General features: G+C 57.7%; 1 protein-coding gene across 5 annotated transcripts in view; it reads left to right on the forward strand.

Annotated features, from left to right (window-relative positions):
* The window catches only part of LOC147086826 (inter-alpha-trypsin inhibitor heavy chain H6-like), a 167,888-nt gene that overhangs the window by 113,415 nt on the left and 38,411 nt on the right, over positions 1-16,062 (forward strand). For 4 of the 5 annotated variants that reach the window (XM_085979008.1, XM_085979006.1, XM_085979007.1 and 1 more), the window contains 4 exons: positions 394-563; positions 7,538-7,654; positions 10,515-10,686; positions 13,305-14,975. The exons of the other annotated variant lie outside the window; for it this stretch is intronic. In XM_085979008.1, the coding sequence (XP_085835134.1) occupies positions 394-563; positions 7,538-7,654; positions 10,515-10,686; positions 13,305-14,975 (2,130 nt within the window). The remainder of the gene's footprint in view (positions 1-393; positions 564-7,537; positions 7,655-10,514; positions 10,687-13,304; positions 14,976-16,062) is intronic. 5 annotated transcript variants of the gene reach the window in all.

A 16,062-nucleotide genomic window follows, 5' to 3' on the forward strand; every position in this document is an offset into this window, starting at 1 on the left:
GGGGCCGAATGGCCGACTCCTGCTCCTAATTCTTATGTTCTTAATTAGCCAAGTCGATGATGCTTGATCGTCAGTCAAATAGCGTTTTCATCCCGTCTCCAATATGTTTAGAACTATTAAATGTTTAAAGAGAATGGGAGTTTGGCTTGTAGCCATGTCCCGGAGCTGAATCTTCAATTCCTGGAGGACTGGTAAACCGACCTCCTCCCCATTCCTAACCGCAGAAGGGGCTGTTTGATGAGGCGCTGTAGGGGAACTTGACTCTGCATGGGGTGGGGTGGGTGGGCCGCGCCAGCGCGCCCGAGCCATTGCTCCGTTTCCCACTGAACCAATTGCCGCTTGACCCCCCTCCGTTAACCTTGGCCTCGTGTGGTCTCCGCCCTCTCTCCGCAGGAAGCCAGGACAGCCCGGAATCCACCACCATCGAGCGAACTCCGACCTGCGCCCGGATCAGGTTCGCCCCGACCCCGGAGCAGCAGGCCCACTACTCCAGCCAAGGCATTCTGGGAGACTTTGTGGTCCAGTACGGCGTCAGACCGACTGACCTAATCGGGGACATACAGGTGAGTGGAGGAGGGAAGGGGAGGGGAGGGGTGTGGGGTGGGGAGGGGGAGGTACAGTTCTGTGGTCCCAGGGGAAACTTGCAATTCCACTTGCGTCTTTTAATCTCTCTCCATTCTCCACATGTTGCTTAATGAGGTACTGAGCATTTAACTGGGAAGGATACCCCATTGAAATGCCTGCTATAAAAGGAGAGATCTGTACACTGACTGGTGTCACTCAGTACCTCTCTCTCTGGGAGATATCTGTACACTGACTGGTGTCTCTCAGTCCCCTCTCCCTCAGGGAGATATCTGTACACTGACTGGTGTCTCTCAATACCTCTCCCTCAGGGAGATATCTGTACACTGACTGGTGTCTCTCAGTCCCTCTCCCTCAGGGAGATGTCTGTACACTGACTGGTGTCTCTCAGTCCCTCTCCCTCAGGGAGATATCTGTACACTGACTGGTGTCTCTCAGTCCCTCTCCCTCAGGGAGATATCTGTACACTGACTGATGTCTCTCAGTCCCCTCTCCCTCAGGGAGATATCTGTACACTGACTGGTGTCTCTCAGTCCCCTCTCTCAGGGAGATGTCTGTACACTGACTGATGTCTCTCAGTCCCCTCTCCCTCAGGGAGATATCTGTACACTGACTGGTGTCTCTCAATACCTCTCCCTCAGGGAGATATCTGTACACTGAATGGTGTCTCTCAATACCTCTCCCTCAGGGAGATATCTGTAAACTGACTGGTGTCTCTCAGTCCCTCTCTCTCAGGGTGATATCTGTACACTGACTGGTGTCTCTCAGTCCCCTTTCCCTCAGGGAGATACCTGTACACTGACTGGTGTCTCTCAATCCCCTCTCCCTCAGGGAGATATCTGTACACTGACTGGTGTCTCTCAGTCCCCTCTCCCTCAGGGAGATATCTGTACACTGACTGGTGTCTCTCAATACCTCTCCCTCAGGGAGATATCTGTACACTGACTGGTGTCTCTCAGTCCCCTCTCCCTCAGGGAGATATCGGTACACTGACTGGTGTCTCTCAGTCCCCTCTCCCTCAGGGAGATATCTGTACACTGACTGGTGTCTCTCAGTCCCTCTCCCTCTCAGGGAGATATCTGTACACTGACTGGTGTCTCTCAGTCCCCTCTCCCTCAGGGAGATATCTGTACACTGACTGGTGTCTCTCAATCCCTCTCCCTCAGGGAGATATCTGTACACTGACTGGTGTCTCTCAGTCCCCTCTCCCTCAGGGAGATATCTGTACACTGACTGGTGTCTCTCAGTCCCCTCTCCCTCAGGGAGATATCTGTACACTGACTGGTGTCTCTCAATCCCTCTCCCTCAGGGAGATATCTGTACACTGACTGGTGTCTCTCAGTCCCCTCTCCCTCAGGGAGATATCTGTGCACTGACTGGTGTCTCAGTCCCTCTCCCTCAGGGAGATATCTGTACACTGACTGGTGTCTCTCAGTCCCCTCTCTCTCAGGGAGATATCTGTACACTGACTGGTGTCTCTCAGTCCCTCTCTCTCAGGGAGATATCTGTACACTGACTGGTGTCTCAGTTCCCTCTCTCTCAGGGGGATATCTGTACACTGACTGGTGTCTCTCAGTCCCCTCTCTCTCAGGGAGATATCTGTATAGTGACTGGTGTCTCTCAGTCCCTCTCTCAGGGAGATATCTGTACACTGACTGGCGTCTCTCAGTCCCTTTCTCTCAGGGAGATATCTGTACACTGACTGGTGTCTCTCAGTCCCCTCTCCCTCAGGGAGATATCTGTACACTGACTGTGTCTCTCAGTCCCTTCTCTCTCAGGGAGATATCTGTACACTGACTGGTGTCTCTCAGTCCCTCTCCCTCAGGGAGATATCTGTACACTGACTGGTGTCTCTCAGTCCCTCTCCCTCAGGGAGATATCTGTACACTGACTGGTGTCTCTCAGTCCCCTCTCCCTCAGGGAGATATCTGTACACTGACTGGTGTCTCTCAGTCCCTCTCTCTCAGGGAGATATCTGTACACTGACTGGTGTCTCTCAGTCCCCTCTCTCTCAGTGAGATATCTGTACACTGACTGGTGTCTCTCAGTACCTCTCCCTCAGGGAGATATCTGTACACTGACTGGTGTCTCTCAGTCCCCTCTCCCTCAGGGAGATATTTGTACACTGACTCGTGTCTCTCATTCCCCTCTCTCTCAGGGAGATATCTGTACACTGACTGGTGTCTCTCAGTCCCCTCTGTCTCAGGGAGATATCTGTACACTGACTGGTGTCTCTCAGTCCCCTCTCCCTCAGGGAGATATCTGTAAACTGACTGGTGTCTCTCAGTCCCCTCTCCCTCAGGGAGATATCTGTACACTGACTGGTGTCTCTCAATCCCTCTCCCTCAGGGAGATATCTGTAAACTGACTGGTGTCTCTCAGTCCCCTCTCCCTCAGGGAGATATCTGTACACTGACTGGTGTCTCTCAATCCCTCTCCCTCAGGGAGATATCTGTACACTGACTGGTGTCTCTCAGTCCCTCTCCCTCAGGGAGATATTTGTACACTGACTCGTGTCTCTCATTCCCCTCTCTCTCAGGGAGATATCTGTACACTGACTGGTGTCTCTCAGTCCCCTCTCCCTCAGGGAGATATCTGTACACTGACTGGTGTCTCAGTCCCCTCTCTCTCAGGGAGATATCTGTACACTGAATGGTGTCTCTCAGTCCCCTCTCTCTCAGGGAGATATCTGTACACTGACTGGTGTCTCTCAGTCCCTCTCTCTCAGGGAGATATCTGTACACTGACTGGTGTCTCAGTCCCCTCTCTCTCAGGGGGATATCTGTACACTGACTGGTGTCTCTCAGTCTCCTCTCTCTCAGGGAGATATCTGTATAGTGACTGGTGTCTCTCAGTCCCTCTCTCAGGGAGATATCTGTACACTGACTGGTGTCTCTCAGTCCCTCTCTCTCAGGGAGATATCTGTACACTGACTGGTGTCTCTCAGTCCCCTCTCCCTCAGGGAGATATCTGTACACTGACTGGTGTCTCTCAGTCCCTCTCTCTCAGGGAGATATCTGTACACTGACTGTGTCTCTCAGTCCCCTCTCTCTCAGGGAGATATCTGTACACTGACTGGTGTCTCTCAGTCCCCTCTCCCTCAGGGAGATATCTGTACACTGACTGGTGTCTCTCAGTCCATCTCCCTCAGGGAGATGTCTGTACACTGACTGGTGTCTCTCAGTCCCCTCTCCCTCAGGGAGATATCTGTACACTGACTGGTGTCTCTCAGTCCCCTCTCTCTCAGGGAGATATCTGTACACTGACTGGTGTCTCTCAGTCCCTCTCCCTCAGGGAGATATTTGTACACTGACTCGTGTCTCTCATTCCCCTCTCTCTCAGGGAGATATCTGTACACTGACTGGTGTCTCTCAGTCCCCTCTGTCTCAGGGAGATATCTGTACACTGACTGGTGTCTCTCAGTCCCCTCTCCCTCAGGGAGATATCTGTACACTGACTGGTGTCTCTCAGTCCCCTCTCTCTCAGGGAGATATCTGTACACTGACTGGTGTCTCTCAGTCCCCTCTCTCTCAGGGAGATATCTGTACACTGACTGGTGTCTCTCAGTCCCTCTCCCTCAGGGAGGTATCTATACACTGACTGGTGTCTCTCAGTCCCCTCTCCCTCAGGGAGATATCTGTACACTGACTGGTGTCTCTCAGTCCCTCTCCCTCAGGGAGATATCTGTACACTGACTGGTGTCTCTCAGTCCCCTCTCCCTCAGGGAGATATCTGTACACTGACTGGTGTATCTCAGTCCCCTCTCTCTCAGGGAGATATCTGTACACTGACTGGTGTCTCTCAGTCCCCTCTCCCTCAGGGAGATATCTGTACACTGACTGGTGTCTCTCAGTCCCCCCTCCCTGAGGGAGATATCTGTACACTGACTGGTGTCTCTCAGTCCCCTCTCTCTCAGGGAGATATCTGTACACTGACTGGTGTCTCTCAGTCCCCTCTCCCTCAGGGAGATAGCTGTACGCTATCTGGTGTCTCTCAGTCCCTCTCCATCATGAAATGAAGAGTGTGGTCAGACCAAGGCATTCGCTGAAGTGAATCATCTGGGATCACGTTGGTCTGTGAGGACCATCCCTTTGGCCAAGCTTTTGGTCACCTGTCCTAACATATCCTCCTCTGGCTCGGGGGTCAAGTTTTGACTGATAAACAATCGTGTGACGTGTTGGAACGCGTTAAAGGCGCTATATAAATACAGGTTGCGGTTGTTATCATTTACGGATTAGCAGACAGTGGGGTCGATGATTCTAGTTTCTTTGAAAGGTAAGCCTGTAAGGGAAATACCTGGAGAGAAGCAGCAGGGAGCAACCATTAACACCTTATCTCACAGGCTGAGTGCCACTCGCCACTTCAAAGAAATGGGTGTAACGTGAATCTCCCAAACCCGCGACCTCGACCGCCTAGAAGGACAAGGGCAGCAGGCGCAGGGGGAACACCACCACCTCCAAGTTCCTCTCCCAGTCACACACCATCCTGACTTGGAAATATATCGGCCGTTCCTTCATCGTCGCTGGATCAAAATCCTGGAACTCCCTCCCTAACAGCGCTGTGGGAGCACCTTCACCACACGGACTGCAGCGGTTCAAGAAGGCGGCTCACCGCCACCTTCTCAAGGGCGATTAGGGTCAGGCAATAAATGCTGGGCCTTGCCCGCGACGCCCACATCCTGGAACTAATTTTTTTTAAATGACTTCCTGCGGCACAGCTTGAGTTCCTCAACCATAAGTTATGATCAGACAAAGAATGTGTTGTGTATTTTGAATGTGTATTAGAATTGTCCCACATGGGATACCGTAGTGGTGATTTGCAATGCACTATGGGAAATGTAGTGCACTGAGTGAAGAAGCACATTGTAAATAAAATGGCCGTTAACTAAACTCTCCGCCCCGGAGTCCTTCTTAATTGTTATATAGGTAAGGGTATAAAACCCCTTGAGACACAACAGAATGACGGAGAGGCGATGATGCTCTGGTCCATCCAACCCGTCCCACACAATTTGCGATTACCCGTGTCACTCGCCTGGGGTTACCGCAGGTACTCGCAAGGATCAGTGCTCGGACCTCAGCTGTTCACAATCTACAGCGATGATTTGGATGAGGGGATCAAATGTAACGTCTCCAAGTCTGCTGGTGATACAAAGCTGGGTGGGAATGTAAGTTGTGAGGAGGATGCAAGGAGGCTTCAAGAGGATAGAGACAGGCTAAGTGAGTGGGCAAGAACATGGCAAATGGAATATAATGTGGAGAAATGTGAAGTTATCCACTTTGGTAGGAAAAATAGAAAAGCAGAGTATTTTTTAAATGGTGAGAGATTGGGAAATGTTGTTGTTCAGAGGGACCTGGGTGTCCTTGTACACGAATCACTGAAAGTTAACATGCAGGTACAGCAAGCAATTAGGAAAGCAAATGGTATGTTGGCCTTTATTACAAGAGGATTTGAGTATAAGAGTAAAGACGTCTTACTGCAATTATATAGGGCCCTGGTGAGACCACACCTGGAGTATTGTGGACAGTTTTGGTCTCCTTACCTAAGGAAGGATATACTTGCCATAGAGGGAGTGCAGCGAAGGTTCACCAGACTGGTTCCTGGGATGGGGGGATTGCCCTATGAGGAGAGGTTGAGTAGACTAGGCCTATATTCTCTAGAGTTTAGAAGAATGAGAGGTGATCTCATTGAAACATACGATTCTGAGGGGGGGACTGACAGGGTAGATGCTGAGAGGCTGTTTCCCCCCTGGCTGGGGAGTCTAGAACCAGGGGTCACAGTCTCAGGATAAGGGGTCGGCCATTTTGGACTGAGATGAGGAGGAATTTCTTCACTCAGAGGGCGGTGAATCTTTGGAATTCTCTGCCCCAGAGGGCTGTGGAGGCTCAGTCGTTGAGTCTATTCAATGCAGAGATCGAGAGATTTTTGAATATTAAGGGAAGCGAGGGAAATGGAGATAGTGCAGGATAGCGGAGATGAGGTAGAAGATCAGCCATGATCTTATTGAATGGTGGAGCAGGCTCGAGGGGCCGAATGGCCAACTCCTGCTCCTATTTCATATGTTCTTATGTTTACCCCACCCGCAACCCGCGTGATCTCCCGGGGGAGGCGAGAAACCAGCTTAACAAACCCCAGACAAATTTGAGGGTGGGGAATAAAATGTGGGCAATTTCTCTCCGACCCCCTTCGGTGACAAGAACTCTTGCGGGAGATCACTCTGGCCTGGATAATGCTGGTTCTGGCAGGACTACAATTTTGCGCGACTCTTTCCCCAGAGAGTGGTGAGAATGTGGAACTCGCTCCCACAGGGAGTGGTCGAGGCGAATAGCGTCGACGCGTTTAAGGGGGAAGCCGGATAAACACACGAGGGAGAAAGGAATAGAAGGATATGGCGATGGGGTGAGATGAAGAGGGGGCGGGAGGAGGCTGGTGTGGAGCAGGAACACCGGCATGGAGCAGAGGGGCCGAATGGCCTGTTTCTGGGCTGTAAACTCGCTGTGATTCTTAGCTGAGAACACAACCACCTGTATTTATATAGCACCTTTGACGTAGCAAAAGGTCCCAAGGTGCTTCACAGGAGCGATTATCAAACAAAACTTGACCCCGAGCCACATAAGGAGATATTAGGGACCGGCGACCAAAAGCTGGGTCATTGAGGTCGGTTTTAAGGAGCGTCTTAAAGGAGAGAGAGAGAGAGAGGCGGAGAGGTTTAGGGAGGGAATTCCAGAGCTCGGTGGCCCTGGCGCGGTCGCCAATGGTGGAGTGACGGAAATCGGGGGATGAGCGAAAGGCCGGAATTGGAGGAGCGCAGGAGCTGAAGGCACGGCCACCAGTATTGGGAGGGGATGGCCCATCACACCACATTGCATCATTAGGGGTCTGTAGCGGGGAGTGATGTGACGGCCAGCTTCTGCCTCTTTCTTCACTTGACTCTCATATCCTCTGCCTCCGATTCCAGATCGACAATGGCTATTTTGTCCACTTTTTTGCGCCCCGAGGCCTCCCTGTTCTGTCCAAGAATGTTGTCTTTGTGATTGACGTCAGTAGCTCCATGGAGGGCGCGAAGATGGAGCAGGTCAGTCACACCTCTCATTCTCCCCTTCTCCCCTTCCCTCCCTCTCACTCTCTTCCCTTCTCCCCTTCCCTCCCTCTCACTCTCTTCCCTTCTCTCCTTCCCTCCCTCTCACTCTCTTCCCTTCTCCCCTTCCCTCCCTCTCACTCTCTCCCCTTCTCCCCTTCCCTCCCTCTCACTCTCTTCCCTTCTCTCCTTCCCTCCCTCTCACTCTCTTCCCTTCTCCCCTTCCCTCCCTCTCACTCTCTTCCCTTCTCCCCTTCCCTCCCTCTCACTCTCTTCCCTTCTCCCCTTCCCTCCCTCTCACTCTCTTCCCTTCTCTCCTTCCCTCCCTCTCACTCTCTTCCCTTCTCCCCTTCCCTCCCTCTCACTCTCTTCCCTTCTCCCCTTCCCTCCCTCTCACTCTCTTCCCTTCTCCCCTTCCCTCCCTCTCACTCTCTTCCCTTCTCCCCTTCCCTCCCTCTCACTCTCTTCCCTTCTCCCCTTCCCTCCCTCTCTCTCTTCCCTTCTCCCCTTCCCTCCCTCTCACTCTCTTCCCTTCTCCCCTTCCCTCCCTCTCACTCTCTTCCCTTCTCCCCTTCCCTCCCTCTCACTCTCTTCCCTTCTCCCCTTCCCTCCCTCTCACTCACCTTCGTCTCTCCTCTCATCGCTCACTTCCTCTCTCTCGAAACCTCCTTTCCAACCGAATCCCTCAGTACCGCCCCTCCGACAGTGCGGTGCTCCCTCAGTACCGCCCCTCCGACAGTGCGGCGCTCCCTCAGTACCGCCCCTTCGAAAGTGCGGCGCTCCCTCAGTACCGCCCCTCCGACAGTGCGGCGCTCCCTCAGTACCGCCCCTCCGACAGTGCGGCGCTCCCTCAGTACCGCCCCTCCGACAGTGCGGCGCTCCCTCAGTACCGCCCCTCCGACAGTGCGGCGCTCCCTCAGTACCGCCCCTCCGACAGTGCGGCGCTCCCTCAGTACCGCCCCTCCGACAGTGCGGCGCTCCCTCAGTACCGCCCCTCCGACAGTGCGGGGCTCCCTCAGTACCGCCCCTCCGACAGTGCGGCCCTCCCTCACTACCGCCCCTCCGACAGTGCGGCCCTCCCTCAGTACCGCCCCTCCGACAGTGCGGCACTCCCTCAGTACCGCCCCTCCGACAGTGCGGCGCTCCCTCAGTACCGCCCCTCCGACAGTGCGGCACTCCCTCAGTACTGCCCCTCCGACAGGGTGGCGCTCCCTCAGTACCGCCCCTCCGACAGGGTGGCGCTCCCTCAGTACCGCCCCTCCGACAGTGCGGCGCTCCCTCAGTACCGCCCCTCCGACAGTGTGGCGCGCCCTCAGTACCGCCCCTCCGACAGTGCGGCGCTCCCTCAGTACCGCCCCTCCGACAGTGCGGCGCTCCCTCAGTACTGCCCCTCCGACAGTGCGGCGCTCCCTCAGTACCGCCCCTCCGACAGTGCGGCACTCCCTCAGTACCGCCCCTCCAACAGTGCGGGGCTCCCTCAGTACCGCCCCTCCAACAGTGCGGCGCTCCCTCAGTACCGCCCCTCCGACAGTGCGGGGCTCCCTCAGTACCGCCCCTCCGACAGTGCGGCGCTCCCTCAGTACCGCCCCTCCGACAGTGCGGCACTCCCTCAGTACTGCCCCTCCGACAGTGCGGCACTCCCTCAGTACCGCCCCTCCGACAGTGCGGGGCTCCCTCAGTACCGCCCCTCCTACAGTGCGGGGCTCCCTCAGTACCGCCCCTCCGACAGTGCGGGGCTCCCTCAGTACCGCCCCTCCGACAGTGCGGGGCTCCCTCAGTACCGCCCCTCCGACAGTGCGGCGCTCCCTCAGTACTGCACCTCCGACAGTACGGCGCTCCCTCAGTACCGCCCCTCCGACAGTGCGGGGCTCCCTCAGTACCGCCCCTCCGACAGTGCGGCGCTCCCTCAGTACTGCCCCTCCGACAGTGCGGCGCTCCCTCAGTACTGCCCCTCCGACAGTGCGGGGCTCCCTCAGTACCGCCCCCCCGACAGTGCGACGCGCCCTCATTACTGCCCCTCCCACAGTGCGACGCTCCCTCAGTACCGCCCCTCCGACAGTGCGGCGCTCCCTCAGTACTGCCCCACCCACAGTGCGACGCTCCCTCAGTACCGCCCCTCCGACAGTGCGGCGCTCCCTCAGTACCGCCCCTCCGACAGTGCGGCGCTCCCTGAGTACTGCCCCTCCGACAGTGCGGCGCTCCCTCAGTACCGCCCCTCCGACAGTGCGGGGCTCCCTCAGTACCGCCCCTCCGACAGTGCGGGGCTCCCTCAGTACCGCCCCTCCGACAGTGCGGCGCTCCCTCAGTACTGCCCCTCCGACAGTGCGGTTCTCCCTCAGTACCGCCCCTCCGACAGTGCGGTGCTCCCTCAGTACCGCCCCCGCGACAGTGCGACTCTCCCTCAGTACCGCCCCTCCGACAGTGCGGCGCTCCCTCAGTCCCGCCCCTCCGACAGTGCGGCACTCCCTCAGTACCGCCCCTCCAACAGTGCAGTGCTTCCTCAGTACCGCCCCTCCGACAGTGCGGCGCTCCCTCAGTACCGCCCCCGCGACAGTGCGACTCTCCCTCAGTACCGCCCCTCCGACAGTGCGGCGCTCCCTCAGTACTGCCCCTCCGACAGTGCGGCGCTCCCTCAGTACCGCCCCTCCGACAGTGCGGCACTCCCTCAGTACCGCCCCTCCAACAGTGCAGTGCTTCCTCGGTACTGACACCGGGCGAGTCTCAGGCCTGGACCAAGTCTGTGGAGTGGGGGCTCGAACCCACAACATTCCGACTAAGAGGATGCGGGAGGGGAGGGGCGAATGACCGCTCACACCCACCGAGAGTCGGTGACTGAATTTTTTCCCTCTCCTCTCAGACTAAGGAAGCCATGAGGACCATCTTGAGAGATCTGAAGCCTGGCGACTATTTCAACATCATTAAGTTTTCATCTGAGTTCAAGGTGTGGAGGCCGGGCCAATTAATCCAGGCCTCACCCAAGCACATCGACTGCGCCATAACCTTCACCGATGCGATGGTTGCTGGTGGACGTAAGTTCAAAGAAGCCCCTGGGCTGCGTACGCACTTGAAGAGAGAAGCCAGAGTTAACGTTTTCAGGCCGATGACCTTTCGTCAGAACCGGAGAAAGTTGGAGATGGGAGAGGTTTTTAAGCAAGTGAAGGGGGCAGGGAAAGGGGGGAGGGGAGGAAAGACTAAACGGGAAGGTCTGTGATCGGGTGGAAGGCAGGAGAGATTAGGGCCTAGAAATTCATTGGCCTGCGCCACCAGTTTGCACCCAAAGAGGGCTTTTGCGCCACTGTGCAAACCTACCGCGATATTTAGCGGGGCGCTAATGGCGGCGTTAGCCAGTAGCGCTGCCCCGCCACCAATGACGTCATCGGTGTGCGCAGCGCCCCGCTATCGCCCCGCTGGCCATATTTGGTTTCTGCCGCCTCCCCCGCGCCGGCCGCAAACAGCGACCGGTACACGGGGCCTACCTGTGCCGGTAGTGGGGCGAGTTAAGGTGGAGGTGCGGCCGGCCGCTTTTTCGGCAGCCGCCTGCCCGCACCTCCGTCCCCGGCCTCCTACACCACCCCCCCCGACCCCCCCCCCCCGCGGCATTGCCGGCTGTTTCCAGAGAGCCCGGCACTTCTCCTTGGTGCCGGGCTCATTTGCCGGCACTCGCGAGCGGGGATCGCGCCGTTGCAGGCACCTCCCCCTTAAGAGTGAGAGGAAGGCCTGCAGTACCGCAGGCCGCCGTGCCGCAGCGGGTGGCGCTGCGGCACTTTGCGCGCCGATATTCAGTCTCAGCGCCCCAAGCGGGACGCCGAAACCCTTGTATAGCGGCCGGCTTCCACTTGGGGCGCTGAAACTGAATATCCCGCTGGCGCAAGTGGCTCCGCGCGCAGCGGTAATTCCGGCGCCCAGGCGAGCTGGGCGCCCCTAACTGAATTTCTAGGCCTAGGAGACAAAAGGGACGATGGTATGGGGCAAAAGATGGTAATGGGTCAAGTTAACATAAGATGGGTCTAGAGGAGGTGTAAATGGGGATGGCAGAACCATCAAGAGCTGCCGCCTGGAAAAAATAGGGGCAGAGGCTCCGATCTGAAATTGTTGAACTCGATGTTGAGTCCGGAAGGCTGTAAAGTGCCGAATCGGAAGATGAGCTGCTGTTCCTCGAGCTTACACTGAGCTTCCGTGGAACAGTGCAAGAGGCCGCGGACGGAGAGGTCCGAGTGGGAATGGAGCGGTGAGTTAAAGTGACAGGCCACCGGAAGCTCGGGGTCACCCTTACGGACTGAACGGAGGTGTTCCGCAAAGCGGTCGCCCAAACTGCGTTTGGTCTCCCCAATGTAGAGGAGGCCGCATCGTGAGCAGCGAATACAGTATACTAGATTGCGAGAAGTACAAGTAAATCGCTGTTTCACCTGGAAGGGGTGTTTGGGGCCCTGGACAGTGGGAAGGGAGGGGGTGAAAGGGCAGGTGTTGCATCTCCTGCGCTTGCACGGGAAGGTGCTGGGCGAAGGGGAAGGGGTGTTAGAGGAGTGGACTAGGGTGTCGCGGGGGGAGCGGTCCCTTCGGAATGCTGGGAGGGGAGGGGAGGGGAAGGTGTGTTTGGTGGTGGGATCACGCTGGAGATAGCGGAGGATGATCCGTTTAACGTGGTCTCTGACTGCATCAGGGGAGATTGATTGGTCCCCAGTGGGCCCCATTAGAAAACTCCCACAATTGGGCCACTGATGGAGGGGATAGTGAGGAAAGTGGCGCTGAGGGCGAAGATCAGCCATGATCGCATTGAATGGCGGAGTACTGCCCCTCCGACAGTGCAGTGCTCCCTCAGTACTGCCCCTCCGACAGTGCAGTGCTCCCTCAGTACTGCCCCTCCGACAGTGCAGTGCTCCCTCAGTACTGCCCCTCCGACAGTGCAGTGCTCCCTCAGTACTGCCCCTCCGACAGTGCAGTGCTCCCTCAGTACTGCCCCTCCGACAGTCCAGTGCTCCCTCAGTACTGCCCCTCTGACAGTGCGGCACTCCCTCAGTACCGCCCCTCCGACAGTGCGGTGCTCCCTCAGTACCGCCCCTCCGACAGCGCGGCGCTCCCTCAGTACTGCCCCTCCGGCAGTCCAGTGCTCCCTCAGTACTGCCCCTCTGACAGTGCAGCGCTCCCTAAGAACCGCCCCTCCGACAGTGCCGCGCTCCCTCAGTACCGCCCCTCCGACAGTGCGGCGCTCCCTTAGTACCGCCCCTCCGACAGTGCGGCGCTCCCTCAGTACTGCCCCTCCGACAGTGCGGCGCTCCCTCAGTACTGCCCCTCCGACAGTGCGGCGCTCCCTTAGTACCGCCCCTCCGACAGTGCGGCGCTCCCTCAGTACTGCCCCTCCGACAGTGCGGCGCTCCCTCAGCACTGCCCCTCCGACAGTGCGGCGCTCCCTCAGCACTGCACTGGGAGTGTCAGCCTAGATTCTTGTGCTCAAGTCTCTGGAGTGGGACCTGACCCCGCAACTTTCTGACTCTGAGGCGAGAGAGAGAGAGACACACTGAGCCAAACGGAATGCCAACGCACCTTGGGTGGGGGGGGTGGGGTGGTGGCAGCGAGAGGGGGTAATTGCTGCTTCTCTTACTGATCTCCTCACCTCGCGAGTAACCCGGGATATCTCTGCTCTCGACAGGGGCTGAAATTCACGCAGCCGTGCAGGCGGGGCTGTGGGCTGTCCGCTGGGAGTCCGAGCGATGGGCGGCCGACGAGAAGCGGGCCAAGCTGGTCCTAGTCCTGACTGCAGGCGGGACGAATCCAGGGGCGGCGCCGATGTGCCAGGAGGCCAGCGAAGAGGTCGTCTCGCTCTTCTTCCTGGGGCTCGGGGCGGAGGGCGCCACCTCCCAGACTCTGCGGCGCCTCGCGCAGCAGTACAGCGGCCTGGTCCGGCGCGTCTCCGGGGGCAGCCGCAACACCAGCCGCCAGCTCGGGGCCTTCTACGACCAGGTGGCCAGCCCGCTGCTGGTCGACGTGCAGATGGAGTACCCAGGAGAGCGGGCGGAGGGCAGCCGGGCCTTCCCGGCCTACTTCGAGGGCTCGGAGCTGGTGTCGACGGGCAAGCTGAAGGCCCGAGCCGGCGCCGGCTCCCTCCGCGTGCACCTGACCGCCACCGGCTCCGACCGGGTGGTCAGCCTGGAGAGCGAGGTGGCCCCCGAGGCGGAGGGCCTGGCTCCCGGTTGCCCCGGCGACCGGCCCACCGCCGCAGGCTTCGTCCGGCGCCTCTGGGCCTACTTCACCCTCAAGGAGGTGCTGGCGGCCTGGAGCACGGCCGATTGGGAGGCCGGCCGCCGGCTGGAGGCTAGAGCCATCGAACTCGCGCTGGCGCACAACTTTGTGACCCCGCTCACCTCCCTGGTACTCAAGATCGAGGAGGGTCCCGCCAAAGAGATCTGGCTGACGACCATTGTGGCTAAGACCCCGCTGACTGACCCAACCATCGCTACGGCCCCGATCGCCGAATCCACCATTGCTACGGCCCTGATCGCCGAATCCACCATCGCTACGGCCCCGATCGCCGAATCCACCATCGCTACGGCACCGATCGCCGAATCCACCATCGCTACGGCCCCGATCGCCGAATCCACCATCGCTACGGCCCCGATCGCCGAATCCACCATCGCTACGGCCGCGATCGCCGAATCCACCATCGCTACGGCCCCGATCACCGAATCCACCATCGCTACGGCCCCGATCACCGAATCCACCATCGCTACGGCCCCGATCGCCGAATCCACCATCGCTACGGCCCCGATCACCGAATCCACCATCGCTACGGCCGCGATCGCCGAATCCACCATCGCTACGGCCCCGATCATCGAATCCACCATCGCTACGGCCCCGATCGCCGAATCCACCATCGCTACGGCCCCGATCGCCGAATCCACCATCGCTACGGCACCGATCGCCGAATCCACCATCGCTACGGCCCCGATCACCGAATCCACCATCGCTACGGCCCCGATCGTGGAATCCACCATCGCTACGGCCCCGATCGCCGAATCCACCATCGCTACGGCCCCGATCGCCGAATCCACCATCGCTACGGCACCGATCGCCGAATCCACCATCGCTACGGCCCCGATCACCGAATCCACCATCGCTACGGCCCCGATCGCCGAATCCACCATCGCTACGGCCCCGATCACCGAATCCACCATCGCTACGGCCCCGATCGCCGAATCCACCATCGCTATGGCCCCGATCACCGAATCCATCATCGCTGTGGCCCCGATCGCCGAATCCACCATCGCTACGACCCTGATGACTGAATTAGAGAAGGTTGCAGCAGGCTCCAAATCATTGTCGAGTGAGTCCAATGGAATGTTGACCATATTCGTGGGTGGACGGCGCTTTCTCCCGAGCGCGAGGGCCCCGGGGTCCCACTGCCCCGGTCCCCGTGCCCGGCCGCCTGGTATTCCCCTGCCCGCTACTGTGGCGGGGTCCGTGACCCCTTTACGGTCAGACGCAAGGACGGGGACATTGATGCGTTTATTGTTGCTGTCTGTGTGTGTGAGTGTGTGTGTGTCAGTGTTTGTGTGTGTATCAGTGTGTGCGTGTGTGTGTGTAACTGAGTGTGAGTGAGTGAGTGTGTAAGTGTGTCTGTGGGTGTGTATAAGTGTGTGTGTGTGTCAGGGTGTATGTGTGTGTGTCAGGGTGTATGTGTGTGTGTCAGTGTGTGTGTATGTGAGTGTGTGTGCCTGTGTGTGAGTGTGAGTGTGTGAGTGTGTGTGTGTGTGTGTGAGTGTGTGTGTCTGTCTGTGTGTGAGTGTGAGTGTGTGTGTGTGAGTGTGCCTGTGTGAGAGTGTGTGAGTGTGTGTGTGTGAGTGTGTCTGTCTGTGTGAGTGTGAGTGTGTGAGTGTGTGAGTGTGCCTGTGTGTGCCTGTGTGTGTGTGTGTGTGTTAGTGTGTGTCTGTGTGTGAGTGTGTGTGAGTGTGTGTGTGAGTGTGTGAGTGTGAGTGTGTGTGTGTCTGTGTGTGTGAGTGTGAGTGTGTGTGTGAGTGTGTGTGTGTCTGTGTGTGAGTGTGTGTGTTTGTGTGTGTGAGTGTGTGTCTGTGTCTGTGTGTGAGTGTGTGAGTGTGAGTGTGTGTGTGAGTGTGTGTGTGTCTGTGTGTGTGTGTGAGTGTGTGAGTGTGAGTGTGTGAGTGTGTGAGTGTGTGTGTGTGAGTGAGTGTCAGTGTGTGTGTGAGTGTGTGTGTGTCTGTGTGTGAGTGTGAGTGTGTGAGTGTGAGTGTGTGTGTATGTGAGTGTGTGTGTGTGTGAGTGTGTGTGTCAGTGTGTGTGTCAGTGTGAGTGAGTGTGCCTGTGTGTGTGTCAGTATGTGAGTGTGTGTGTGACAGTGTGAGTGTGTGTGTATGTGTGTGTGTGAGTGTGTGAGTGTGTTTAGTGTGAGTGTG

The sequence above is a fragment of the Somniosus microcephalus genome, unplaced genomic scaffold (genome assembly GCF_052327205.1).
Source record: "Somniosus microcephalus isolate GS21.2 unplaced genomic scaffold, FLI_Smic_1.0 unresolved_chr7, whole genome shotgun sequence".
NCBI lineage: Eukaryota > Metazoa > Chordata > Chondrichthyes > Squaliformes > Somniosidae > Somniosus > Somniosus microcephalus.